The 23,922-nt window shown below is 52.7% G+C and overlaps 7 protein-coding genes across 7 annotated transcripts; 2 read left to right on the forward strand and 5 right to left on the reverse strand.

Moving 5' to 3' along the window:
- Nucleotides 1-5,550: 5,550 nt before the first annotated feature.
- On the forward strand, nucleotides 5,551-8,268 carry HER10_EVM0003283 (bZIP transcription factor). The gene is made up of 2 exons (XM_035472965.1): nucleotides 5,551-7,033; nucleotides 7,085-8,268. Exons 1-2 carry the CDS (start codon nucleotides 6,139-6,141, stop codon nucleotides 7,912-7,914), a joined length of 1,725 nt encoding a protein of 574 aa, XP_035329065.1. The 5' UTR covers nucleotides 5,551-6,138; the 3' UTR covers nucleotides 7,915-8,268.
- A 1,139-nt stretch (nucleotides 8,269-9,407) lies between these two features.
- HER10_EVM0006312 (GMC oxidoreductase) lies at nucleotides 9,408-12,082 on the reverse strand (the record flags this gene model as incomplete). The annotated part of the gene is made up of 5 exons (XM_035475901.1): nucleotides 11,519-12,082; nucleotides 11,105-11,448; nucleotides 10,559-11,047; nucleotides 9,937-10,482; nucleotides 9,408-9,806 (listed from the first exon to the last, which is right to left on the reverse strand). Exons 1-5 carry the CDS (start codon nucleotides 11,628-11,630, stop codon nucleotides 9,408-9,410), a joined length of 1,890 nt encoding a protein of 629 aa, XP_035329456.1. The 5' UTR covers nucleotides 11,631-12,082.
- Nucleotides 12,083-13,508: 1,426 nt separating this feature from the next.
- On the reverse strand, nucleotides 13,509-15,269 carry HER10_EVM0003803 (uncharacterized protein). The gene is made up of 2 exons (XM_035473467.1): nucleotides 14,560-15,269; nucleotides 13,509-14,488 (listed from the first exon to the last, which is right to left on the reverse strand). The coding sequence occupies exons 1-2, from the start codon at nucleotides 14,798-14,800 to the stop codon at nucleotides 14,250-14,252; spliced, it is 480 nt and encodes a 159-aa protein (XP_035329138.1). The 5' UTR covers nucleotides 14,801-15,269; the 3' UTR covers nucleotides 13,509-14,249.
- A 48-nt stretch (nucleotides 15,270-15,317) lies between these two features.
- Nucleotides 15,318-15,829, reverse strand: HER10_EVM0004743 (uncharacterized protein). The gene is made up of 2 exons (XM_035474376.1): nucleotides 15,612-15,829; nucleotides 15,318-15,557 (listed from the first exon to the last, which is right to left on the reverse strand). Exons 1-2 carry the CDS (start codon nucleotides 15,814-15,816, stop codon nucleotides 15,430-15,432), a joined length of 333 nt encoding a protein of 110 aa, XP_035329253.1. The 5' UTR covers nucleotides 15,817-15,829; the 3' UTR covers nucleotides 15,318-15,429.
- Nucleotides 15,830-17,789: 1,960 nt separating this feature from the next.
- Nucleotides 17,790-19,272, forward strand: HER10_EVM0008940 (uncharacterized protein; the record flags this gene model as incomplete). The annotated part of the gene is made up of 2 exons (XM_035478445.1): nucleotides 17,790-18,650; nucleotides 18,841-19,272. 2 exons carry the CDS (start codon nucleotides 17,790-17,792, stop codon nucleotides 19,270-19,272), a joined length of 1,293 nt encoding a protein of 430 aa, XP_035329787.1.
- A 164-nt stretch (nucleotides 19,273-19,436) lies between these two features.
- HER10_EVM0010349 (uncharacterized protein) lies at nucleotides 19,437-21,544 on the reverse strand (the record flags this gene model as incomplete). The annotated part of the gene is made up of 2 exons (XM_035479812.1): nucleotides 20,532-21,544; nucleotides 19,437-20,441 (listed from the first exon to the last, which is right to left on the reverse strand). The coding sequence occupies exons 1-2, from the start codon at nucleotides 21,489-21,491 to the stop codon at nucleotides 19,437-19,439; spliced, it is 1,965 nt and encodes a 654-aa protein (XP_035329971.1). The 5' UTR covers nucleotides 21,492-21,544.
- An 819-nt stretch (nucleotides 21,545-22,363) lies between these two features.
- On the reverse strand, nucleotides 22,364-23,447 carry HER10_EVM0009650 (short-chain dehydrogenase; the record flags this gene model as incomplete). Its single annotated transcript, XM_035479132.1, has 2 exons — nucleotides 22,364-22,478; nucleotides 22,531-23,447. 2 exons carry the CDS (start codon nucleotides 23,445-23,447, stop codon nucleotides 22,364-22,366), a joined length of 1,032 nt encoding a protein of 343 aa, XP_035329888.1.
- Between the last annotated feature and the right edge of the window lie 475 nt (nucleotides 23,448-23,922).

The following is a 23,922-nucleotide window of genomic DNA, read 5'->3' on the forward strand; positions in this document are numbered from 1 at the left end:
TCACCAAATCGTCACTATGACCTGTGGCTTGTCGCGCATTGGTCCACCGTTGCAACTCAGACACCACAAAAAACCTGTTGTTGACGGTTACTTGAACTTGGATCTACAGGGGAAACTCGATTCTGATAGGTAGACGACTTTGTTTCTAATAATGACCTGCCAACAAACTTTCCTGGTCACTGTGGCATCTGTGATGTTCATTTTTGTGGCGAAAAGGTATCGGGATTGGCGCAATGATCAGAGTTGAGTAATTCAGGCACACAGGGCACACCGGCGACCTTCTCCAAGGATATCAAGATGGAACCACACGTCAGTGCCACCATTCTCAATCAGCATCTTGAGATCCGTCATCTAGGCCACCCAGTCATAACCCGAGTTCCTCGGAAAGCCCAATGCCCCTAAACTTATTTGCTCCCTGTTCGCTCAAAAGCACGACATCAGATAGGCGAGACGGAATTCTGCTCGTCGGATATTGAATTCAGCAAGCAAAGAAGCACCTTGCTGACTAGCTGACTATTTGAGAGACATCGGTCAAAATTTCGGTGACCGTTACCATGCAGTTCCTGACTCTCTGCTCACCTCGAGGCCATGGCCCTGCCCACTCTCATGATAAGGCTTCAAATTTCGATACTACCTTGGAAGATTGCCTGCTCACAGTTCAACAATCTCGTTATTTTCGCGGTGGCTCATGCACCCGCGCCGCAGGCCGCACGGGAAGAAGGGGGGGCGCCCATCCATAACTGTCAAAAAATGCTTGGTCTCCCCAACGCTAGGCCCGAATAGAACGGAGCATCTTGCCAGATTCGGGCCAACCTCGAGTCGTGAAGGTTGTTTACTGGACAGGGGGGCCTTTTTTTGCCCGGCACGGCACATGGTGGAGACAGAGGCTCAGCCACACCCTTGCACTCACCTGTCTGCGGGACATTCTTTCCTCTCTTTTTGACACGGATATGTGCGATTCATTGTGCGGATGATATCCGGACAAGAAGCACATGAATCGACGTGATGGCGGAACGCATCCGTACTGCTACCGTGCCTACAAGTGTGGACTGACCACCTCCGCTTTTGCTTACCTTATCGTTCAAACTTTGTCTTCGGCTTGGACAAGTTAATTACCATTGTGGAGATGGTTTTCCAAACAACATGTCGTGGAATGTGGGAGGACGTAAGTACCTAGGTATGAGGGTGTATTGGCCGGCGCTGTTTGAGAACACGATTCCAGAGTGAACCCCTCGAAGAGAGTTCTTGGTGGAGGCTCATTCAACGAAATGACCTGAGAGAGAACATCTTCAATGGGCAGAAACAAGCCTTTCATCGAACAGGCTTTTGCTCCGAACTGCAAGGTGGATATACCATAATTGATAAGATTCGGGATGATCGGACCCTAGAGTTCAGCTCTTCGCGATGAGGGGGGAAAAGTGTAGGGGGCAAAGGAATGTAGAATCGACGTTCTAGAACCCCGAGGTCGAAGGGGCCGCCACCGTTCTGAAGTCTGTCGGCCTGTCATTCGCCGTGGCCCGCATGTGTCACTGCTATGTACGAATACACCTCCCTGGATCTTCTCCAGACTCCTGGTGATGCGCCGATGTGGGCGATCAAACCGACGCCATTCCCGCGAGAATCTGAGGGGTTGGTTGATTGATGGTGCGGTACGGGGTGTCTAGTGTACTATGCATCGAAACATGGGATGGCAGGGCCCCCCTCAAGCGGCTCTTTCGAGTTTGAGGTCAAGGGCAATGTCTGGTTGGTAGTCCAAATCATCGAATGTTGCGGTTCTTGATGCCGAAGCCCCTATTGTCCGTTATAGTCCGTCAGAAGGCGTTCTCCCACACCAAAAGGGAAAAAGAGCCTTGCCGGTATTTGGGGCCGTCGAGCTGGCCAGTAGGAACCAGCCGCGGGAATGGAGCATGAAGTTTACGGTGGTACCTGGTTGGCTCTTGGAAGCAACCCGTTGTCAGTTGACAAGGCGTTCTGGATTTCGCTCCCGGGACTTTGTGGGTTGTCGTGGTTGTGAAGGTGCCGCAGGTGAAACAAAGCGTACATATTTTCTATTTTTGTTTACACAACGTCATGGTTCGCGCTTGGCCGGGGCGTGGTCTGGCAGCGGGACACCCTGATTCTCGGCATAAGAATACTTGTGAACCACTAAGCAGCCCAGCTAGTGCAAGGTCTAGCTCATTATGTAAGCCCACACCCATTGATGGGCTGATGGACGGCTGCTGAATGGTTGCGGTCGAGTCTTTTGCTGATGACTTTAACTGACATTAGCCCACTGCGGCGTGTGCGAGGCGGCGAGACTCGAGAAAGTCGGCACATCGGGAATGTGGGAGGACCTTCGGGACCGGTGGGGCCAGAGCGAGGTGCCAGAAGCCGAGACGGTGCCCATAGTACTAGCTAGGAAGACTGTTACAGCAATGCCGAAACGGCGCCGGGGGGTTCTACCGTACCTAGTGTTGGAAGTACTGTCTTCAGGTCTGTCTTGGTCGGATTCTCATTCATCACGGCACCAGCGTTCGATATTCGGCTCATTCTCGCGGTGCGAAAGGGCTGACAGTCGTCTGAACTCTGGAGATTGTCAAAAGTTGAAATGGAGACTGAGACGTCTGCGAACCCTTCTTGAGCAAGAGCCCAAAAGTGACAAAAAGTGGACGGGCGGTTTGCGGTCCAGATTGCGCGTATCAAGGGTAGGCGAGATGGCGAGGAACATCAGATTCGCCTTGAGTCTGGGGGCCGTAACAAGCCCAATTTCCATCGTGTGTCGACCTTATTGGGAGGGCCCGCGGGTCGACGTTCGCCTGCTGACTTGTGGCTCAGGGGAGTCGACAAAAACTTGTGATGCAAGATGTGCGATGCTGCAGTGACCGCCGTTAAGCCAAAGTCTACTCCGTAATTAGCTAGAATTGTTCCCGCTGTGGTGCTGAGGGCTTGTTGTTTATTGCCAGCATCCAGGGCCTTCGCCGCGGTCCAACGCCCGACAGGGCTGGGTAAACAGCGACTGTTGCAGACGGATAAGCAGCTCTACTACGAATAGAAGCTCATCTAAGCCACGCCGTGTCGCGAGTGTTTTCCACTAAGCTCGCTCATAGGGGTGGTCAACGGCACAGCCCATACGAAAAGCAGATGAGCGAATCAAATGTTGGCGGTGGATGATTTGGTGATTTCGATAGTGATAACGGCCGTGGTGGCAGTGCATGAATTATCGCGGTAGGGTCAGGGAACGGAAATCACAAAAGCGTCCCACAGGATTGAATGATCATGGGCGGCATTCCCAGAACGAACGGGGCGATCCCCTGAATGGGATCTAACCACCGACCAGATTGAGGGCCCGGTTCAGTGCGGAATGTCGGGAGCGAACGAGACGCCTGAAGTTGCCGTCGGGTCTGGCTCTGGCTCTGGCTCTGGCTCTGGCTCCCTGGACGAAAACTCTTTTCCAGATGTTAATGCCGTGAATAACGGACGACGGCACAACTTCCGCTTCGGGGGCGAGCTGAACAGAATTTGGAGCCGCGAGAATGGGACGGCCTGATGTCAGCGCATGGCCAAACGCCGTAGACTCCCTTCCACCACCTCCTTGACCACCTCCTTGAAGCTCGGACGGAGACCAGTGAGCCTTTTCGGAGGGACCTTTTCGTGAAGTGGGCAGTGGCCCGGACGAGTACCGTAGGCGCAACTTGCAAGTGAAAGTCTATGCCGCGCCGTGTTTCTAGTCGCCGAGACCAGTCTGCTCCTACTGCTTCAAAGAATGGCAACTAAGGGGAGGCGTGGATGCTGAAAAAGGTTGCCGCAAGTGGGAATGCTGTGTCAAGGGGTGTCTGGATTGCTTCGATATGGGGGCCTGTACTGTTCTGAGCGGCGACGCTGAGAAGCATGGGAAGTTGATACGGTTAGAGATGGACAGGTGGTCGGTATTTGCATACTGCTGGATTCCAAGCCCATCGTAAGCAGCCGGGTCAGGTCGTTGGAACGAGTTGAATCGAATGGAAGACCATGAGTTCAGTTATTGAGGCTGAGCATAAACAACCTTCTTTTTGAACGAACCAAACGAAGGCCTTTGATTTGTTGGTGGTAGGAAGAGTAAGAGCTCAGAGCAGCATTGACGGACGATCAACCCACGCCGAAAGCAAAAAAGAGGCAGAGCGCCAACTGGAACAGCCACACCCGGGATGGCGGCACTCTTCGTATCGGTACACGCGACTGCGGATATCCTGGGCGTGGCATTGAGTACTCGATACCTGTCATCGACCTCGCAAGCGAAAGCGAACAGGGAGGGTGCGCCGCCGCCGCCGCACAACCAAAACTTCCCGCCGCCCGTCTCCGTCGGGCAGTGAATTGGTCGGCTCGGGTCAGCACTCAGCAACACACGCAGCACAGCATAGCGCCAGGCGAGGCGCCTGTGGAATTTGGTTTGAATTATTTGCAGCGATTCGCTCGGTTCGGATTTGGTCTCGCGCCCGAACAAGACGCGGCCTCGTCATCTTGTCATCTCACCAACCTCGAGTTTGCGACTTCGTTATTGTATGTCGGCTAGATTCTGCTCCGTCTTATCGGAAGAATTAGAGAGGCCACGACAATGGGAGGGAGGGGATTGACATTGGATTCATCATCGACGACGATATTGTAGAGCCGTAACCAACATCAACGAGCGGGAATTGATGGTAAAATGGGCGGGTAAACAGGCCTAGTCTCTGTCGGTAGCGTAGGCAAAGACGAGGGATCGGAGAAAAAAAAAGTCAAGAAAGTTCTCTCAATAAGCGTGCGTCGTCGAGTCGTCGTCAGCAACATTTCGAAACGGCGACATCGCGCCATTGCTTGTGGTTGGGCGGCAGGCGACAGGCGGCAGAGCGAGTGGTCGAGTTCAATATCAAAACAAGCGGTCGCTGTTCTGGCGAGTGACGAGCTTGCGAATCCACGTTGAATTCCACAGCGCTCCGGGGGTTCACCAAAAGAACCTGGAAGCCAAAAGGCGCAGAAAATGAAGGAAATGGGGACCACCCGGAGCGAATCACTGCGAGCGAATGGTCGAGTACTCGACGACGACTGAACCGAAAAGGGCAGTTGGCGTCGTCATCCTCAGGCCGCAGACGTGTACATTGTAAGTGTGCATCGCTGCAAGAAGGTACCTGACATTTTGTGAATTCGTGCTTTCCCACCCGGGCACCATCGAATACGATTGTACCTGCCTGCCGTTCACTGGTCTACCTTAGTTCTGATCCAATGCTCCTTCCTCTGCCTGCCTGCATTTGCTGGTACGAATATTCGCTGGACGCAGTACGCAGTAGGGGAAGGGAAGCAACGGACGAGTGAGAAAAAGCGAGAGGGAAGGAACACCACTGCCTGCCTTCCCACCCGACGAGAAGGTGCAGCCCGTCAGCCAAGGACGCCCGGCCCAGTCTCTCTCATCTCCCCGCGCTAATCCAAATCAGGACACGTCGTCCATCGGCTTACGCGTCCCTCTTTCCCTCCCATCAGCGCCCCCGGTCGTCTCTCTCTTTCCCTCCGTCTTCCCTCTTGCGCTTTCTGGTCTTTCTGCTCAGTGCTCTCTCCCCTTCCCTCCTTCCCTCTCCCCAATCCCGACTTTCCACTCCCTTCCCAAAGTACCATAGTACCAAAGTACCTTCCCCTCGCTCTTGCTCGTCCGTCCTGGGACTCCTGGTCCCTTCCTTCCTCAACTCCCCCCCAAAGCCCACCCCCCTGCTCAGCCCGCCCAGAATCCGCTTGGCCCGCCTTCCCCCCCTGCTGCTCCGAGGACCAGGCACCCAAATCATTCAAGAAACGGAGTCCCCGTGCTCAGTCCCTCTTGTTACGCTTCCCATACATCCACTGCCCAGACCCCCCTAAACTACTCGCCTATCTCTACATTCTTCTTGCCCTCTTTTCCTCTTTCTCTCTCCCACCTCTCGAACCCTCTTTCTTCTCAACTTCAACCAAAACACCAAACGAAGCACTCACCTGAGGCACTGCCATCTATCGTCACGAGCCTCATTCACCGAATCGAATACTATACATCGATCACTGCCTCGTCGTCGCGTACGGGGCCTAACAATCACTACAAAGGTTCGCCACAGACTGGTGCGAACCCGAATCCACCAAAACCCATCTATCTCGACACCCAAGGGATCGAACCCTCCTTCGACGGCAATGACGACCTCGAATCAGAACGTCGATAACATCGACGCCCTCCTCGACTTCAGCGAGTACGACAATATGTCTTATCAGTCTCCCTCGCTCTCTCCTGCGGCCACCGCGAAGAACACCTTCACTCGCCCATCAGTCAGCACTGTCGCGACCCCGACGATGCCGTCCGCATCACAACCCCTTACTGGCCCCAGCCACCAGTATGATCTCTACAAGCAGCAGACTGGCATCGTTCCCGGTGCCCTCGCCAGCACCCTGGCCGTGAACGAGGCCAACTCTCACATCAGCGGCTACAACAGCGGTTATGGAATGGACTACTTGGGCAATGGCTTGAGCCCGGAGAACGACATGTTTGACTTCAACACATCGCCCTCCCAAAACTCTACCGGCTTGGATATGGATATGGAGTTTGACTCCCCTCCGGACTCCCAGTACTTCTTCCCTAACACCACCGTCAACCCCACTGCCATCGGCGGACAGGAGTCTCCCGTGGTCCCCTCCCAGCAAAGCAACGTTGGCCGCCTCTGGCCCGGCATGCACTCCCAAGCTGCTCTTGCCAAGGCCCAGGCCCAGCAAAGACAACAGCAGCAAATCATCCAGCAGCAGCAGCAGCGTCAGCAGATGGGCCAGAAGCAGCGCACCAAGAGCCAGCAGCCTACCGACCCCATTGTTGAGCAGAAGATCACCCAGCTCCTCAATTCCATGCGTGCTAAGCCCGCTCAAGAGGGCGACAGCCCCACTCCTCTCATGAATCTGCCTAGATGCAAGAAGGACGAGGAGGATATGGACGAGGATGAGAGACTTCTCGCTAGCGAGGAGGGCAAGAAGCTCAGCAGCAAGGAGCGTCGCCAACTCCGCAACAAGGTTTCCGCCCGCGCCTTCCGTTCCCGCAGAAAGGGTAAGTTTCACTACCACAATGCTACAAGATTCACTCGCTAACCCATCACAGAATACATCACTCAGCTCGAGGCCGAGATTGCCAACAAGGTTTCCGAGAACGGCGAACTTCGCCAGCACAACCGTGCTCTCCAGGACGAGAACAAGCGCCTGCAGGATCTCACTCGCATGCTCCTGGCTTCTCCCTCATTCTCCAACTTCCTTGACCACCTCAGCACCAACCCTCAGCCCGTCCCTCAGCAGCAGCAAGCTCCCGCCGTCAAGGTCGAGAGACAAGCCGAGCAGCGCCAGATTCCCAAGGACATCAACCCCTACGCCAACCAGACCCAGCAGCAGCAGATCGGCATGGCCATGCTCCCTGAGCAGAACATGGACTTCTCCATGCTGAACATTGACAATGATGCCTACAACTTCCAGCCCCAGGTCTTTGCTGTTCTCGAGACCCCCGACGTTCCCGTCACCATTGACACCAACGTTCTCTCCGGAAAGTCTTCAAACTTTGTCGGCGAGCAGTTCGAGTCTGATGACGAGAAGATCGAGCTCCCCACTATTGAGGCTCCCAAGGTCCTGGCGCCCGAGGTTCAGTCCCAGGCTCCGGCGACCGAGGAGGTCTTCGATGACGAGTTCGAGAACGACCCTGAGTTTGCTCTGTACCACTCTGCTCCTGCCCCTGCTACCGCATCCCCTGTCGAACTTGACACCGAAGCCCTCTCACAACCCGAGATCTTCGGAGGTGTCGAAGCTGAGAAGGTTCTTGCCCGCTACGAGCTTGTCGATGCATCAGAAGATGAGAAGAACGCATGTGTGGCCATGGCCAAGGTGCAACGCATCGATGCCGCGCTTCAACCAGTCCTCGCCAGATTGGAGTCGCTCTTCCTCTAAACACCACATTCTCTACTACACTTTCTTTTAGCACCTTATTATGGGCATTTAGTTCGCTACAACATTTCCTGTGCATACTAGCTTGATATCTGGGACATGGCGTTGGGATTGACTGGGAATCGACTACACCCGAACCGGGACGGCATCTAGTTTCTTATTTTTATTTTAAGAGTGTTGCGGCGGACGAAAAGAATTCTATAGGAACCAAGCTGGTTCGGCATGATTGATGATTGTTCACATTGGCGAGTAAGAGGTGGAATTTACGGCTGGCCATGGCCATCGTGTACTAGATAGATTGGGCGCTCCCGCAACTCGATCTGAAGAATACAAAAGAATTCTCTAACTTGATCTCCATTGATTTGTTTCTTCCATGTGAATGAATGTTTCCCTCCCTCATTGAGATCGCGAGGTGTCTGCTCTTCTCCCTCTGGACCCATGGGCGACGGTGGTAAGATTATGGGCCCGCCATACAAGATGAGGCACGAAACGTCGCGTGCGTTTCTCAAGAATCTGCTCACCCCGTGCATCTATGCCGTGTACTCGCTCTCCCACCACCCATGGGTTCTCCGTGAGCACGTCCCCGAATCTGTTCAGCCGACCGCCTGCCTGTCACCGTCTCGTCTTTCGAAACGGCTTGGCTTCGGCTCGGTACAGGTCTTTTGCTAGACAAGTTCTCGACAGTCTGGAAAGGACATGCCGAACCGTCCAACGAGATGGTCACCTTCCGATGGATCCCCACCTGCCGTCGAGGATATGGACGAATAGTATGGTTGGGAGATCACTGTCATCTCGTGTCTGGATCTGTCGGGTTCGTTCTCTTGGGGGCTATTGGTCTTGATACCCTTGTCTTTGATGTACCCTTGGCTTGTGAGGGGTTGCTTGGTAGAGCAGATAGTCGGAGGCCTCTGCGGGCTCTGGAGTCTGAACTCTGGAGGCTCTCTCTCAATTTTGGGGCCGTTTGACTCCTGGCTCGGATTTTCCGACTGGAGGTGGAGTGCCGCGTTTTATGTGACGGGCGTTGTTGGTAGCTTGCCTTGCCATGCTGTTTGACTTCATGTTGCCTTGATGACTGGCTGGCAAGCAGAACCCCCCAGCTTGTGTCTTTCTTGTCGTCGGATCAGTGTATCATGTTGTCTCTGGTCTCTGGAGAAGATTGAGAAAAGTTGAGATGGCAAGTCTGGGCGAGAATGGAGTATGCTGGGGTCCTTTGCTTGCCATGACGCGATATTAGTCCCTAGTAGGTAGGAGTCTTGTGTAAGAGCCGACGGCCGGTTGGTGACGGCCATTACTTCGGCTCCGGAGGGTAATGGAACTCCGTTGCCAAGATGTGAAGTTATCTATCTGGTTGAGCAGAGGAATGACCGTGGACGACAACTGAAAGCAAGATGTGCTCATTACCGCATTAGACAACATCAACCGCTACTTCGCATCTAGAACTGAGCCTATCGAAACTAATCACACCATCGTTAGACACCACTCATCCAAGACCACAATCACAAGTCTCCCCAATCCTCCCGGATCATCTCCGCCCCTTTCTCCCCAATCATATACACCGATCCCACGATATTAACATCAGGCAAGATGGGAATGATACTACAATCTACAACTCGCAGCCCGTCCACGCCGTACACCCTCAGCCGCGGGTCTACGACGCCGCCCTTGTCTTCGGGAAGCATCTGGTTCGTGCCGGAGGCGTGCCAATTAGGGATGGTGTTGGCGCGGACGTAGGCCAGCACGGTGTCCTCGTCGTCTTCCGAGACGCCGGCGCCGGGGGAGACTTCGCCGTGGGATGGGCCCACGGTGTATTCTGACATGCGCGGGTGGGCGAGGATCTTGCGGAGGTATCTGAAGGAGGCGAGGGCGATTTTGCGGTCGGCTGGGTGGGCGTAGTACTGTGTAACAATAAGTCAGCTTACCCCGTTTCTTGTTGACGTTCGTTAGAGGGGAAACATGGAAAGAAAAGTGAGCAAGTCCTCCGAGATGAATAGGAGCAGCGTGGGAGGTAAACAAAAGCGGACTCACATTAGGATCGATCCTCGGCGTCTCAGCCATAGAATTCGACCTCAGCGTAACATTTCCCCTCGAAAGCGCCACCATACTCGACGCCGTGAGGGAAATGTACGTTTCGTTGCCGCGGGGCGTGTAATACGGCGTCGGCCCGCTCGGGTAAAAGACGCTCTCGAAGAGGTACTCGATGTGCGACTGGTTCGCCAGCCCCGCGGTGACGACGTCGCCCGCGCCAATGGCCTGCAGCTCGTCGACCGAGAGCTTCTGGAAGGCGTTCGTGATGCCCGAGGGGGCCGTGTACTCACCCGTGGCGTTGGTGTAGAACTCGTCTTGGGCGGCGCGGAGGGATTGGTAGGTTGCTGCCATGTCTGTTGTTGAGAACTCGGGGGTCGAGAGGGCCATTATGCTGAAGACGGAGTGGTCGTTTAGGCTTGGGAAGGGGATGATGTTAGTTGTGGTGTGAGAGGAGGAAAAGAAAGAAAGGGACATACTGCTGGCCGATGTTCTCGTTGATGTGGACGGGTTCGATGCCGAATTCGTTGAGCTGGGAGGATGGACCGACTCCCTTAAGGGGACGAGGTTAGCACATGATCTGCCGTTTATCATTTCACATCCGTAAGGTTGGAGAGGAACTCACAGAAACCATGAGGAGTTGAGGCGAGTTGAACGCCCCCGCGCTGACGATAACTTCCTTCTTCGCTCTAACCTCATGTACAATACCCGTAGGATGATCCATGAAAGCGACACCCACGGCTTTTGGCTTCTTCCCCTCTTCCGCCTGGTCGAAGTTAATCTTCCACACGGGGGCAAAGTGCAGAACATCAAGGTTCTTCCGGCCCTCGGCCTGCTTCAGATAACTATCGTAGCTGGAGCTGCGCATGAACCCGGCGTCGAGGTGGCCTGTACCCTGCTTCACGCCGGTGCTGTTGCCCGTGTTGTGGTCCTCGACGATGGGGATCTGCAGGGCCTCGGAAGCGGCCTCTATGAAGCCTACGCCCGAGGGCGGGACGTAGCCCTGGAATCCGAGCTGGAGGGGACCGTCGGCGTAGGCGGAGGGGTCGTGAGTTTTGTAGGAGACGTCGAAGCCTCGGACTTCGTGGTCCGTTGGAGGATTGAAGTGCGTGCCCTATCATCGTGTCAGCGAACCGTGAGAAACACCCTAGACTGAACAAGTGTGATTTACCTTAACGAACAGAGGATAGACTTCGTCCCATCCCCAACCCGGGTTCCCCACTTTAACCCAATCATCGTAGACGGACGAGCTGCCACGACCGTAGTAGAAGCCATTGGTTACGCTGCTGCCGCCGAGGCACCGACCGCGGTGGTAGCGAAGGATGCGGCCGTCGAGGTGTTCCTGCGGGGTGGTGTAGAAGGACCAGTCGATGGCGGTACCGCCGAGAAACTGGTTACCGCCGGGCGGCTTGTAGGCCGAAACGACCTCGGGGTTCGGCCCCGCTTCAAGGACGAGGACCCGCTGTTTGCCGGACTCGGAGAGGCGATTTGCGAGGACGAGGCCGGCAGTACCGCCTTTGAGAAGGAGAAGAGTGAGTTAGCCGCCTGAAATACTGTGAGTTTGTGAAAAGTGAGCGTGCGTTACCTCCTGCTATGATGAAGTCGTATTCATCTTGGATCGTTGCGCGGTCGAGGCCCTTAATTGGTGCGGCCGAAACCCCGGCGAGGAGCGTCAGGAGAGGGAGGGTCAGCTGCATCGTGAGACCGCGTACTTCACAATAACAACGATTGCCAGGAGGGAGATTCTGTCAATTGAATCTAATTAAAGGTCTTTTGAGCGGTACTTGGGCAAGGGCCTCGTCTTTCTCCGGCGAACTATCGGAGATGCCCCAGACCTCATATACTCTCGCCCGACGCAGCGAACGGCACCTCATGATCAAACTTGCTTGCGAGTGAACACAATTAAGCCGGCTCAGCCCATCTTGGCTCTCATTGAAGCAGGCATTCAAGTTTAACTTGCGCCATCATGGTGCGTCATCGCACCGCGAGGTGTCAGACCGGGCGAAGGCGAGGCGTGCCGTGGATGCTCTTGGCGAGGAAGCGAGTCGGATGGATTGGATGTGGTATTTGTTCTTTTAGGCTTCTTTTTTGGGTTTGTCTCTAGGCAAGGCACATTGAATTTTGGGGCGAAGATGGCGGGAAAGGAAGATGGGGGAAGCTTGGTTTTGGGGTATGCTGGTGAATGGGCACGGTGAGCAGGTGACGGGTTCAATGCTTGGAATTGAGCAAGGCTTCTTGCTCTTGCAGATCAGATGTTGGAGGTGGCACAGCTTCCTAGCAAAGAGGGATTGAGAGACAGGCAAGACAGGCACAGTGTAATGGCACTACAAGTTGATGGCGCAGGATCCGAGAGCGACGTATGTCAAGACATTTGGTCGACTAGTCCATAGTACTAGCGTTGTGTGCCGTTGATGCCGCGGTGTTGGCATCCTGTACTTGGCTCCCGCTATTCGGCTCAGCATAGAATCGAATTCACCTGGCTCCTGAGTTACCTCATGGGAACATGTTGCCCTCCAGGTACTTAGACACAGAGAGTGACTTGCTTTGTCTTAACTAGGGAACCCCATACTCTGACATCTAAAGTAACGCGAGTGAGATGGGCCATGGCAATGCTACTCGGTACGGTGCAAGGTGGTCGTAGACAGAGGTGGGGAAAATTCACCAAGGAGCGAGGCCAAGACAATAGCATGCAGGCTGGAAGGATCCGGCCGACGTACCTCCAGCGGGGTGTGCAACACCCATCGACCACCAAGCCCTACCGGTCCCGAATCCGGTGTGGTCCCCCGTCCTGTACCCGCTTTCGCCCCGCATCCCCGCGAGTTACTGGGGTGAGATTTGGGCAAGGATAGAGATTTGCTACTGTTCGATCCGACATGTCTTGTAATCGGGGACGGAGGGCAGACTTGAGGCGCCTCTGGCCATTACTTGACGTTGCTTTCTGCGATAAGATGCCGTTGTGCAAGCTATTTTACTCCGTATCTTGTCCAGAATCCAATCGAATCCTGGGTTTCGGTAGGGGCGCGGGAGGCTCGGGCGTGCCTGGGAGGCGTATTGTTGATCGGCACCTATTCCGCCTCGGGCAGTGCGATGTACATGTACATTTGTCTCACATCATCCTGCTTCTTTTCTGGTGGAAGCCTGCGCAGCGAAACTGAAGTTGATGTGGGTTGTCTCGTTGTGAGATGTTGTGCGTGTTGGATGTTGGATGCCTGATTGTCTCTACATTATTAAAAATGCCTATACGCGCAATACAGCTGTAGCATCATTCACAGCTCGGTTTCGCGATTCTCCTGATTCCAGAATCAGGTTTGATGCTCAAGGTTTTGGCTGATGAGGTCAGTTTAACGTGCGACCTTGACGTAGTGCAACCTTAACTCAGAGTTTGCTGAAGTATCAGATGCAAGGTTGACAAGCAGAATCAATACGAGTATCGTTGGTTGACTTGGCTGCATCACCGCTCTAGGGTTACAAATCTTGGATACATGTACTTGCCAGGTGAAGATTTGATCTGAAGACATCCCGGATGCTGAATCGGCAACATCATGGCGAAATTTCACATTTGGAACAGCGAGACATGGAATCGAAGTGGTGTATTGAGAGCTTGAGTGTTGGTGAGATCGTGGTGCCGTCAAATGAGTGTTGCCTCAAGCTCAGGAGTAGAGGGAGGGGGTGGTGTAAAGTGCAAATTCCAGAAATTGGGGAGTCCACGTGTATCGAACCGATAGCCCCGAACAGAAACATCTCCTTCAAAATAGTAATCCAAACCAGAGCTCGTTGTACCCGTTGCTCTTCCTTCTTTCAATCCCTGCGTGTATGTTTCCTTCTTCCATGCGTACCCCTTTCCGCGTCGAACAACCATCTTCTCCATCACCAAATCGACTGAAAAGTGAGTTAGACTAAGAGTCCCTCCAATCGCACATACTGTCGAACTCATCACGGTCTATAACCGCAGACTACGCGAGTGAGCAACCTGGGGTACCCGCTTACTCCGCAATAAGGCCCTGGCCATGAGGAAGCCTAGAACATCCGCATCGGAACACCAGGGGCTCCACACGGAATCCCCCAGGAGTACGGCGGTCGGTACTCTTGGCAGCAGATCTTGAGAGAAGAATGCAACACCCAAGCTGACCCCAGTCTGCTTCGATGTTCTTCGCTGGATCTGCTGCGAAGACAAGAGATACCAAGCGCAATGCTCCCAGGGGATCTCTGTTTGGAGCCTCCAGTGCCCCAATGCGGTGTTTCCAGGGTTCCTCATGGTCTAAATAGGCTACTGATCGTTAGCTCAAGAGGATGAGGAGGCTTTGACATTGCCGGTCTTAAAGAATGTTCAGTTTTGTTGCCACGCGCTTGGCAGCGTTGAGCCCTTCACTTCCACCTCCGCGGTCCTTGTACACAGCTCCGATGATGGCCTTGATGGTATCAATCTTCGTTTGAGCACCGAGAGCATAGCCCTGGGATGGGTTCACATTGACACACGGCCTGAAGACGAAGCTGTCGAAGATCTCAACTAGTCGCGAATTGTTTCTAGCTTGCTGGGATTGGGCGTCGATATCGCCTAGCATAATCGTATTAGTACGTTTCTTGGGACAAGACTGTATGCAACCTTGACATCAACTCCGAACTTACTCTTCGTTGCGATGTTCGAGTCGATCATCGCTTCCACGGCGAAGAGCCTGATGAGGCTGTCTCCCAAGGGAGCCAGAATCTTGTTGCCGTCGATGACACGACGATCGCCAATTAATTTGACCCCAGAGCCTGGAGCCTGAAGAGCTTCCCAGGGCCAATTGATGTTGTTGAATCGATGGTCAATAAGGCGCATGGCTTCGTCCACCTTGTACTTGTCCTGCTGGGATAGCATCGTGTCCATGGCAGACGGCAATAACTATCGGCAGTGATTAAAGGTCAACGAGCTGCGAAGAGTAGGAGTAGGGTGTGGTAAAGGAGTTGTGAGAAAGGTGAAAGAGTGAAAAACGACGGATAAGTTTGATGGAAGATCGCAGGTTCTTATAAGTTCAGGTGACCATTGCCCCCTCAACTTCGGTAGCCGGGAGACCAGCCTTCATACAGATAAATGGCTCTTACGCCTGAAATGACGTGGCACTTGAGACATGTATTGGGTTTTCGTCGAATCCCATAACTCGGTTGCGACAAAACAGAGACATGAATGTGCGAGACGTGCTTGGAGTAATGCATGTCTTGAAATTGCGCCCGTATCGCTCCTTCGGCGTGAGGTGCAGGTAGTTGCATTCGCCGGGCGACCACCATCACGAAAAACGGGAAAACGGTACTCATACCTTGCCGCGAAGTGCAAAGTGTCAGTGAAGCGTCAAAATATTACATGTAAACATCAGTACTTGGCGACAGTAGGATGTCTTTCAATATAAGCAGGCGAAACTGAGAACCAAGCAGGCTAAGTTCCAATGAAGAACTTGAAGATAGATAATTATGTTTCATTCAACGCCGAGAGAAAGACCTTCAATAGACCATGCCTTTGAGCTATTTCTTCGCCGGGTTTCGAGGACCATCCACGGCCTTTTCCACTGTCCCTGCAATGCCCCCCTTGCTCGCATCAAACTGGCTTCCAATGACACCATCCTTCGAGAAAGGGCCACCAACGGCTTCGCCTATGGGATAAAGTCAGAACCAAGGTCATGCCAGATTTAGGCTGCAACACTCACCAATCTGGCCGATGTTGCCATCAGGGTTGAATTGCTTGCCAATGGCGCCCTCCGAGGAGATGACGCTAGGCTTGGATGGGCTGGTGTCCTTCTTTTGGCCGGCGGCCTCGGCCGCGTTGTGGATGGGGTTCTGAGACGACATGGCTCTGACTCTGGGTACTGATGCAGCGAAAAGCTTGGTTTGTCTGAGGGCGATTCTGTTCATGATGTTGTGAATGATGGGAATGATGGTCCTCTATTGTGAGGTTCTTTGGGTGCGATCTTATACACTTTGACTGGTCGTGCGCGTCATCTTTGGCGCACAGCATGTGGTTAGCCAGAATGACGTTTCTGCGCCAGTGAAGGAATGGTGACATCATGAAGCGGTGACCATAACATTCGAATAGTGCACGGAAAGGACCGAATGGTGATAAGTGGTATGAATCATCGTTAAATCGAGAGGGCTTTAGACAGCGATTTTCCGCAAACATCAGCATTCCTGCGGATTGGCCCGCCAGAGTTCACCACTGCCACATGCACCCTTGCGGAGAAGATCCCATCAGCTTGTGACCATACAATAGAAACCTGAAAATGGTGACACTGAATCAACTTGTCGGACTGGATTTAAACCTGCTTGATCACATGTGCCAGCTAAACGCTGGAACCGCGTGTTTTTACTTGACTTGAATTCGGTTGTGATTGAGAGCTGCAGCGTACTTAAATTAGACATTTGGCCAACTCTGAATGCCACGTCAAGTTTGATGGACATGGAGGTACCAACTCTGCCGAACACTTGCTTGAGAATAGTTTTCAGAGCAGGATCGATTCTCTATCCTTTCCTTGGCCGATACCTTGCTGAGTAAATTGAGCTCAAACATGTAATCATGTCGGAAAAGCATCTTATCGCAAAGCGAGAAACAAGTGGAAGACAAATACCTGAGGAAAGGGCTTGGCTTCTTTAATATTCAGACTTCCTAAAGGTCGTATATGTACAGATATTCATGTGTATAACAACCGCTTACTATAAGCTCTACTGTTTTGTCTATCAGAGAAAATAGCGCATTGGCAAGATTGACATGGCTATGACCGTATACTTCCTAGTCTCATTGCTCCTGGAAACTCACGAGAAAAGGATACTAGCAGTTTGCTACTTGCTAGTCAGGTACGTGTTGAGAGCAGGCTATCTACGACAGGAGACAAGACGACGTTACTAAAGGCTCTGGTACAGCACCTTGTATATTAGTCAGTTGATGCCTGGTCTTCGAGTCGCACTTGCCCACCTCTGATGAGGAATTGTGCATGTGGGAGTCGGAAAGGCAATTTTGAACTGAGAGTCAAGAGGTTAGATAGTGCGATCGGTCTGCCCGCTACGACTGAAAACGCCCCTTTAATATGCTCTATTCCTCAAATGACTGGCGTTATTGACCTGAATCCCCAAAACAATATAAATGTCTCTACTTGGCCCATATGGATACGGATTTCCTCGATCATATACTCGGACTCTCCGAGGCACGCAACTCATACTTTCACATGGCTTCTAAATCCACTTACTTCACAGCTGTACTGTTTCTAGTTGTTGCCAAATAGAAGCAAGCAAAGGCTTCATATGAGCTGTGACTTGAGACAAGGAGCTCACGATTCAACAATGAGAATCGGCACGTGTCTTTGACAGAGTCGATGTAATTGTATCAAGCAGTGGTTTGATACCAAGGTCTTTGTTCTAGAACCTATTCGTACCTGAATACTCGCGTATTCCCTGAGTGGCTGGAACACCCGAGGATTCCTCAAAATTGAAGGAAGGAGCAAGGTGGACGTGATTAACGTATTGGATTAAGCGAGCAACTCCAGATGAAATCGGGTCTTTTCACTTCACCTCTGTCTAGGGCTTCTGCCTCACTTCCTTTCTAGATAATTCACGGTCGCTCCTTTCTTCCTGTGGAAATTTTCTCAACCTTCTCCTTCAACCCATTCTTCTTCGTTCGTGCCCTTATATTACAACCTTTCCTTTCCCACTAATCCTTTCACTTCACACACACGACAGTGAGTCCACGAATCTCAGTCCCCAATCCTTCCTCCTGCATTCACGAAGCCATGGACTTCGACGAAGACGAGTCGCTCTTCGGATCTCCTCCTCAAACTTCAGCGACGGTGGAGCCTCACTTCGCTGTCAGAGATCCGATTCCTCTCTTCTTGCCCGGAATGAGCGCAACTCAACTGCCGAACGCCAACGGTGCTCCTGCGCAGGCGCAGAGCGCAACCTCGAGTTCACAAGTCCCTCACTTGCCTCATCAAGTACTTGGTATCGAGAACAACGCCCTAGATGTTCCTTCTAGACCGCAGACACCCACACAGAGACGGCTTTCACGAAAGACCTCAAAGCCCTCTTCCTCTCGAAGAAGCTCTTCATCTCAGAAAGCTCCCATCTCCGCCATTAACCCCGGCGTTCCCGTTCGACTGATTCCAACATTGCCAGGTTCCTCAGCTCCCACAGCAGAGACTCCTTTGTTCGCTCCGCCGATTGCATCGGGCCACAGTGCTTTGCCTCCTTTGCCGGCATCACTCCTTCTGCCACCCACACCGCCTGTTCTGAACGAGAATGGCGCACCCTCGGCCTCAGGTGTTGGTGAAGCATCTTCAAGCCAGAAGTTGTGTACCAAGTGCCACAAGTCTAAGCCGCAGTTGGAATTCTCTTCCATGACCAATATGGGTCTGATAAAGGAGCGAAGCCAATGCGAGCCGTGTCGCAGGAAGAGAAGGGAGTCATCGGCTCGATACAAGCTTCGCAAAGAACAGGCTGAGACTCAGGGTGAGGACGACCAAGAGCAGCTTCAACAGCAGCAACTTCCACAGGGCGGCATGGCGCAGTGTCCTCACCATGGCTTAAGCGAGCAACAGCCGACTCGTTCTTCTCATCCATTGGCAGCAGTGGTTGGTCTTGAGCAAGCAAATGAATTCAGCCCCATGCGCGGTGTCGCCACGGCGAGCACGATGCTTGGCTTCAATTCTACCACAGAACTTATGAGAGAGGCAAGTCCTACGATTCACAAGTCTGTCCCGAAGGTTTGCTAATGGAATCCTGCCAGACATTCGCTCCCAACGCACTGATCACAACCCAGCATGATCCAATCGACTTGACGTCTCCAACAGTTCCTTCCTTCTTCGACTGGCCCGCAGCCCAGGAACCCGAACAGGTAACTCACAATACCTTGTCCATTTCGCCCAAGTCCGCATGCTAACATGTAATTCATAGGGCGTCGATATTGGAGCTGAGATGGCATTCTGTGGATTCCAGTCGTCGAAGCAAATGCCGTCGCCAAGCTCAATTCTCCCGCACGAGACTGGCATGGAAGCTGGACTTCCCCCAACCCAAGATCACACAAGCGAACTCTACGACATTGTGAGCGTCAAGACGCTTAAGACTCCCTTGACCAAGAATGCCGAGGCCTGGCTTCTCAACCACGAGAAGCAAAAGTTCAAAGAGGGCCGCAAAAAGTGTGAGTGGATGAAGACGCAGGAGAAGAAGACTTTGATGGCGTGCTGGGAGAAGAGACAGGCCTCAATTGTTCTGGGACTTGTTGAAGTGCCTGGATCTGATCTTCAGCCCATGATTGGCTATTCCTACGCCGAGGGTTCGCATCAGAATCTGCCTGGTGCTTACCCCGATAACTATGATTGGCATTGAACTGGGCTGGACCCTTGAGACCATTGAAGCAGAAGATGATGAATGAATCGAGATGACTCTTTGTGTTTCGCGGGCGTTGTCTTTGGGGAATGAAAATGGAAGACGAGGCATTGGCAGGACGGACCACAGTTTAGTTCCATAGTGGAAATTAAACAACGATTGTATCATACAAAAGTTCGCGAACCAGTAGTGACAGGCCCCAAGACTCCCAGCTTCGTCAACTCTTCGACAAGGTTGAACAAGACAAAGTCGCACCCCCTCCTGGCCACCATGTTGATGGTCACAGGCATCATTTCTTCTCGGTACGTGATATTACTGTAGTAAGGCACCTGACCAATTGGGATGGTGAAGTCTGCGCTTCCAAAGTAAGACGCAAGGGCAGAAGCAGCCCCTCGGGTTCCAGTATCGGCAGGCAAGGCAGCGCCGGGGGACTCATTCAACTCAGCCTCTCTGAAGGAGGGAAGCCCACCCGTGCCGATGTCGTAGATCATGATGGACTCGGAGCAGCTTTCAGTCGTATTGAACAAGACCTCACGATGCCAGGCGTCGGAGTCCAGGCGTCTGCGGTCAAGCGCTTCGGTGTGACCTTTGACGTCAAGGGTGAGATTCCGCCAAGAGGTTCGGAATGGCCTATCCAGGGAAGGGAAATCGGGGCTGTAGTGAGCAATCAGAGGTGTTGCCACAACTTTGAGCTGTGTGTAGGTCCAGATGGTACCCAAATCAGCCAGGACCTCGTCAAGGTCCCGACCAGTAACGGCCTCAACTGTTTCCGTAATGTTGACTTTTGACACCGTCAAGTTCATGACCTTGTTGACCTGAGCCAAGAAGCTCCGCAGAACTTCTTCAGCGGCGGGGTTCTGTAGCGGAAGGTGCTCTGTGGGATAGAGAATCCGCTTCGGAAACGCACGAGAATCCGGAACCTCAAGCTCGGGTAGCCCATTGAGGCTGCTATCTTGGTGAAGCGAAGGATCATACCAAAGCTTAGCGAACCTCACCCAGTCTTGAGGATCACGTGCAAACACACCGCCCGTGTCGGCACCGTAGGAAATAGGCATGACTCCGTCTAAAACCATGAGGCCTTGCGACGGGCGGTTGCCATACGTACCCGAGAACGCTGCCGGTTGGCGCATAGACTGGCCAGTGTCCGATCCGATGGCAAAGTCGAGCCACTGGTATGCGGCAATGGAGCAACCACCGCCAGCAGACGACGCCGAGCAACTGAGGTATCCGTCACCCCGGGGGTTCTGAGGGTAGTAAACGTCGGTCCACTCCCAAGCGTGAGCCGCAGACGCGAATTGTGACGTCTTCTGCTTCCCCACCACGGTTCCGCCGAGGTCAATGATGCGCTGGATAGAAGGAGCGGTCGTGTTGGCTTCGGTGGTCATCTGCGTCCATGCTTTGCTTCCTAGAGTAGACTTGAGTCCCTTCATGTCGTAGATATCCTTGACGCCAATTCTTTTCCCGGCCAGAGGCCCAGAGCCGGCTCCGCTATAGAGGCGGGATGGGACGGGAATCAAGGGGTAGCCCCAATCAGCATCGGTCAAGCCAAGGACCTCGTAGCTTCCGTTAGATTCGTAGATTCCGTGGACAAAGTCGCTGTAGGTGTCAGTGTAGAGACGGAAGACCTTCGAGAGCGTAATCGTCTTGCCATCGGACTCTAGAAATATCGGACCGGGAGGCGGCATAGGCGACTCAAGTTGGGAAGAAGCTGGCAGCATGAGAACTTGAGACCCGATAGATGCCACGAAGGCTGTGGCAGCATCGTCAAGTCTTGAAGAGCAATTAGAGCTCAAGATGATTGTCTCAAGGAAGTCCTTCGAGAATACATCATCTTCGGCGAGGTAGCCAGCAATCGTTTCTTGGAGATACTGCCCAGTGATGATAGGGGTATTCCCGACGATATGAGTTGCCGGAGCAGTGGTCGTCTCGGGATTGGCGGCTGCTAGAGCGAATGGTGAGACGGGCGTTGCCAAGTAGCTGTTGTTGCCGAGTTGAAAGACTTGATCTAAGCTATTAATGGTGCGGACCAAGGTAAGGGGACTCCTTCCAACGAGGGCAGTGGCAATGCCCGCGAGGCAAACAAAATGGAGGGCTCGAGCTGCCATCGGAAGGATGTCAAGCATGTAGAAATCTGAGATGCTCTGCGACGAGTTACCCAGGAAGCTTGGTAGTATCCATGGCGAAAGGAATGCGACACTCTCTGGATATAAATACCGCATGGTACACGTATTTCGATATCCTCTGCGACTATGCCCAAGAGGATATCAAAGTAGATGTAAAGCTTGCATGAAGCTACTTGTTTGCCAAATGACGGCGCGAAGGTGTTTCCACTGATAAGACATGCATGTTATCAGGCCAGTCCTTTCCCCGCCTACTTCGCTTAGACCCCGCGCCTCGGAATGGGAGCAATTGTCCTATTATTGCTTGGCATGGAAAGAGAATCAACGTCCTCCATGATTTGTCAATTGTTCAACAACATCCGATTATCGGCTTTGTGACCCAGCTGTCGGAAACTGTTTTTGCTGTTCCATTGAACAGGCTAATCTCACCCCACAAAAGTCATCCAGGCTCATATGGCACTAAACACCACTACCGAGCGGAATATACATTCCGGGAGAAAATAAGTGGGCATGATGAACAGTTACAATAACTTCACTCTAAACTCTAAATCATGTTAGCAATGGCCGGCGACTGCAATCACTTCAAATCCCGTGATCTTGGTCATAACCGAGATAAGCTCCAATCCATGAGGTACCTACTAGTAAGATAGAGACTTGGAAGAATTCAATCCTTACGTACAGCAATCGAATCAGATTTAGCTTCAACTGTCTCAGTGCTCTATTAGCGATGCGTATTACATTTCTGATGCGCGTGCGGACAATAGAACTCTGCTGCGAAGGCTCAAGGTAGATGTGGTAAAGACTGCTCAAAAGAAACCCGGGTCTAGACCGCGAAATGGCAATGGACATGTAAGCAGGCTGGCTCGCATCGTCTTACACTCATGTTACCGACTCAAGCACTTTATGGAAGATGCCATACTCATACGAGGCGAAAAAGCTCCCAAAAGAAGAGTTCAGAAACTCAGTCAGACCTATAACGCTTTCAAGACTGACCGAACGCCCTCAAAGTCTAGCTCGTTGAGTGTCTCTTCCCAAAGACGATCTATAACAGCGCTACCCTCCGGGGTGTAGAGAAACGCAGCAAACCTGAAGTTTGTCAGCAATGATATGAGGGAAAGCACAATAGGGAGAAACATACGGATGGATCTTCCAGCTCATTAGGAAGCAACCATGAGACTCTTTGCCTTTGTTGACAATGGCATCAACAAAGCAAGAGGCGCCTACTCGTGGCGTTCGTCCAGTCGTTGCCCCAAATACCGCGACTCCCAACTTCATGATACCCTGTGCATCTCGTGCTAGGTTTGTGCCTTTGCACCACGCCGGATCTGCAAGGTTGACAATGACATCGTCTGCCGAAACATAGTCGACCAGTTTCCAGAGAAACATGTGAGCGAGTAGCTTCGACGTATTGTAGGCCTCCCGGCCGTGGATGGCAAAGACCTTAGGATCGTCAAAGGATGGGAGGAGAGGATCTGCATCTCTGTTGGGAAACGTGGCTGCCAATGTAAGAGCGGCGCTGACGATTGTAAGGCGCGCGGGGTCGCCATTCTTCTGGCGTTTAGCCTTCAGAACGGGGAGAAGAAGTATGGCGAGGAGCATCGTTGACAGGTAGTTGACTTGGATCGTCTCTTCGTGGCCAGTACCAGGGACCTTGGTAAAGTCCATCCGTATCACTCCGGCATTGAGAAGGGCGATGTCGATGCGATCCAACTCGGTGTCAATGCGGCGCACGAAGTCTTGAACAGACTGGTAAGACGTCATGTCGAGAAGTTGCACGCTGATAGTTGCAGTGGGGTATCGGCGACGAAGCTTCGCGGCGGCTTCTTCGCCTCGCTCAAGTGAGCGCACAGCTAGGATCAAGCGGGATAACTCGAGATCTAGCAGTTGAAGGGCGGCTTCATAGCCTAGGCCCGTGTTTCCGCCCGTGATAATCGCGGTTTTGTCGGAAAGACTGGTCCCCGGGGCCGGCCATTGCGGCTTCGCACAAAATTGATTGTTGTAGAAGACGCGCCCAAAGGAGAGAGTTGATGGTGGGAGGTCTTTAGAGCCGACCATCGTGATATTAGTGCAGAGGGATTGCAAAACTGAGATTGCCGGAACCAGCTGAAACGTGAAATTCAGCAATTGAGGTGCCAATGGAAGAAATCGAGCTATGAAGACTGCTCGGCGACCTCTAAAACTTTTATAGCCATGTTATTCCTTCCTTTGACGAAATAGGTATTGTTTCTCACCATTCACAGTTCCATCTGCTGACTTATGTCCGGACCAGTTTGTTTGCCTAGTCGGGCATGGTCTGGAAACGGACTTCTGAATCCTGTCAGCCAGATCGACACAACATGTCACTAGGCCTAGATTGGCGAACAATGTGGTCTAGGCTACCAACACTTTGGTGTTGGCCTACGTATGATAAAGCTAGGTAGATGCAATTATTTGGGATGACTCGGTCTAGACGGACGCAAATGTTTCCATGTGGGGTTGATGCCATACTGTGTCACTTTGGCGCTTGTGCCACGCGAACAAGGTCTGCAAT

This window comes from Colletotrichum scovillei (genome assembly GCF_011075155.1).
Source record: "Colletotrichum scovillei strain TJNH1 chromosome Unknown Contig00009, whole genome shotgun sequence".
Lineage (NCBI taxonomy): Eukaryota > Fungi > Ascomycota > Sordariomycetes > Glomerellales > Glomerellaceae > Colletotrichum > Colletotrichum scovillei.

Coding starts and splice junctions, on each gene's coding strand:
- HER10_EVM0003803 (XM_035473467.1), bottom strand. CDS start 14,800: ATGGACACGATGCTATCCCAGCAGGACAAGTACAAGGTGGACGAAGCC. Junction 14,489..14,559: donor CTCGAACATCGCAACGAAGA/GTAAGTTCGGAG, acceptor CGATTATGCTAG/GCGATATCGACGCCCAATCC.
- HER10_EVM0004743 (XM_035474376.1), bottom strand. CDS start 15,816: ATGAACAGAATCGCCCTCAGACAAACCAAGCTTTTCGCTGCATCAGTA. Junction 15,558..15,611: donor TGGCAACATCGGCCAGATTG/GTGAGTGTTGCA, acceptor TTTATCCCATAG/GCGAAGCCGTTGGTGGCCCT.
- HER10_EVM0003283 (XM_035472965.1), top strand. CDS start 6,139: ATGACGACCTCGAATCAGAACGTCGATAACATCGACGCCCTCCTCGAC. Junction 7,034..7,084: donor CTTCCGTTCCCGCAGAAAGG/GTAAGTTTCACT, acceptor AACCCATCACAG/AATACATCACTCAGCTCGAG.